General features: G+C 49.4%; 1 protein-coding gene across 1 annotated transcript; it reads right to left on the reverse strand.

Annotated features, from left to right (window-relative positions):
- Nucleotides 1-700: 700 nt before the first annotated feature.
- Nucleotides 701-1,675, reverse strand: EMH_0067410 (Protein kinase domain-containing protein, related; the record flags this gene model as incomplete). The annotated part of the gene is made up of 1 exon (XM_013498621.1): nucleotides 701-1,675. The coding sequence occupies one exon, from the start codon at nucleotides 1,673-1,675 to the stop codon at nucleotides 701-703; it is 975 nt and encodes a 324-aa protein (XP_013354075.1).
- Nucleotides 1,676-1,884: the final 209 nt, after the last annotated feature.

Genomic DNA, 1,884 nt, shown 5'->3' on the forward strand with positions numbered 1-1,884 from the left:
ACACACTCTCAATATGCGTAGATTTTAGGGAGCGGTGCTCCTAATGGAACTCGGAAGAGATAATCCGGCTCCTCTCCACAGTTTGAGAGCACCTGCCAAAATTTCATCGTCTGTGAAGCCGCCAAATATCTTACTACTTAGCATAGAGGAGGGCCTGTCTTGAAGTGAAGCGCAGTAGGGAGGGACTAGAAGTTTGTGCTTGAATCCTCACTACTTTAGTAAGCGAATAGACCGACTGCAGGATGCAAGTCATATACCTCACTACATGAAGAGCCAAAGCTCGCAAAGTGTTGAATGGAAATCAAAGTAACACTGCGCAATTCTGATATCACGGCAAATCACACGCGGTGCGCTTGGTTCTGCTGTGCAACTGCGAATTTCCAGTAAAGAGAGTTTTCATCCTTTGTATGCCATCAATAAGCCGCGAAAAGCTCCCACTCTGTGCTCCGTAGTGCAGGCAGCTTAGACAGAGAAGAGAAAAACAGCCATTGTACAGCGTCTTCTGGTCTTCTCGTCAACCAGGTATGTGTTTACGCGGGCGACACCGAATAATGGAAGCCGACCGCACCTGTCTACACAACTTTATATTCAAATAATGATTGAAAAGTCAAGAGGCGTAGTAATCCCCCATGCAAGAATCAAACAGGTAGCTGCCGATGTTGCACATTTCAGCATAATGGGAAATAAGCAAAAAGAGAGCCTATTCTGGAATGCGTACTAGGTCAGGAAATTCCTCCACTATCCCCCAGGCGGTTATTCTATGAGTCCTTTTTGGCTCCAGCAATCTCACAATAAGTTGCATCCACAGAGGTGGTACATTCTCAGCCTCTAGCTCGGGTAAGATTTCGGCGGACCTTCTGTCGTTCTCAATAAGCCATTTCGCGAGCATAGCTTCTTGATCATCCCCGTCTTTCGCTTCGAATCTTCCATATGGATACTGCCGATCTGTAAACAGCTCGTACAAGAGTATCCCAAGGGACCACAAGTCGCTGCTCGCTTGCGGGATTATGAGCGTCTCCTTATACCCTGAGAAAACTTCGGTAAGAGCTAGATGTGGCTCACGATATCCTGGCGTAAACAGTGTCAGGGGTCTATACGGTTTTCCAAACGGGAGGATGGAACCCAGATCGGCGATAACGAATGATCCGTCCGAGCGCAGCAACATGTTGCTCCACTTCAGGTCGTTGTGGCTGAGGCCTGCCTGCTGCAGTTTAAGAACAATTTGCAGCAACCGGCGAGCCATGTACTCCCGCGCCCCATATACAACGTCTGGTGCATCTCGGATAATGCGCCTAACGGCACCGTAAAGCCTCTCCATTAGCTGTACGCGTCCCAAGATAAAATATCCTCCAACGTGCACGCCTTCAGGAGCTCCAGCAATGTCGGCAGTGAACAAGGGAACTGAGATGCCCTTCTTCGCGGCAACCATACTTGCTGGAATGACGCCGCATAGCTGCCGTGCTCCCTCCTCCTGCAAGGTAAGCTCCCGCCGAACCTCGGCAAGAGAAGCCCCACTTGCATCATCCCATACTAGTTTTTCAGGTACCCGGATTATGCGCATCGCAAACAACTCATGGGTATCCGTATCCTCCGCCTCCACCACTATGGCTGAACCGCCTTTCCCCAGCAACTTATTTATGCGAACAATACGGCTCAGAGGGCTGCCTTTCTCCATCCAGTGCAATGGCTCCACATTGTTCAAAACCATGGTCATGCCAATCAACGTATCCGACGAACCATTCGACAGCGTTCTAGCAACCAGTTGAACTTCGTGAGATTCTTCATCAACTGTTTGCTCGGCGGTTTGGCTGTTTGCAAGGAAGGCTGCAATTTCATCTTTCCCTCGCTTCACCACTGGAGGGAGTGTCTTCTCAAAGTGGTCAA

The sequence above is a fragment of the Eimeria mitis genome, genomic scaffold (genome assembly GCF_000499745.2).
Source record: "Eimeria mitis Houghton genomic scaffold, Emh_scaff3578, whole genome shotgun sequence".
Taxonomy (NCBI): Eukaryota; Apicomplexa; class Conoidasida; order Eucoccidiorida; family Eimeriidae; genus Eimeria; species Eimeria mitis.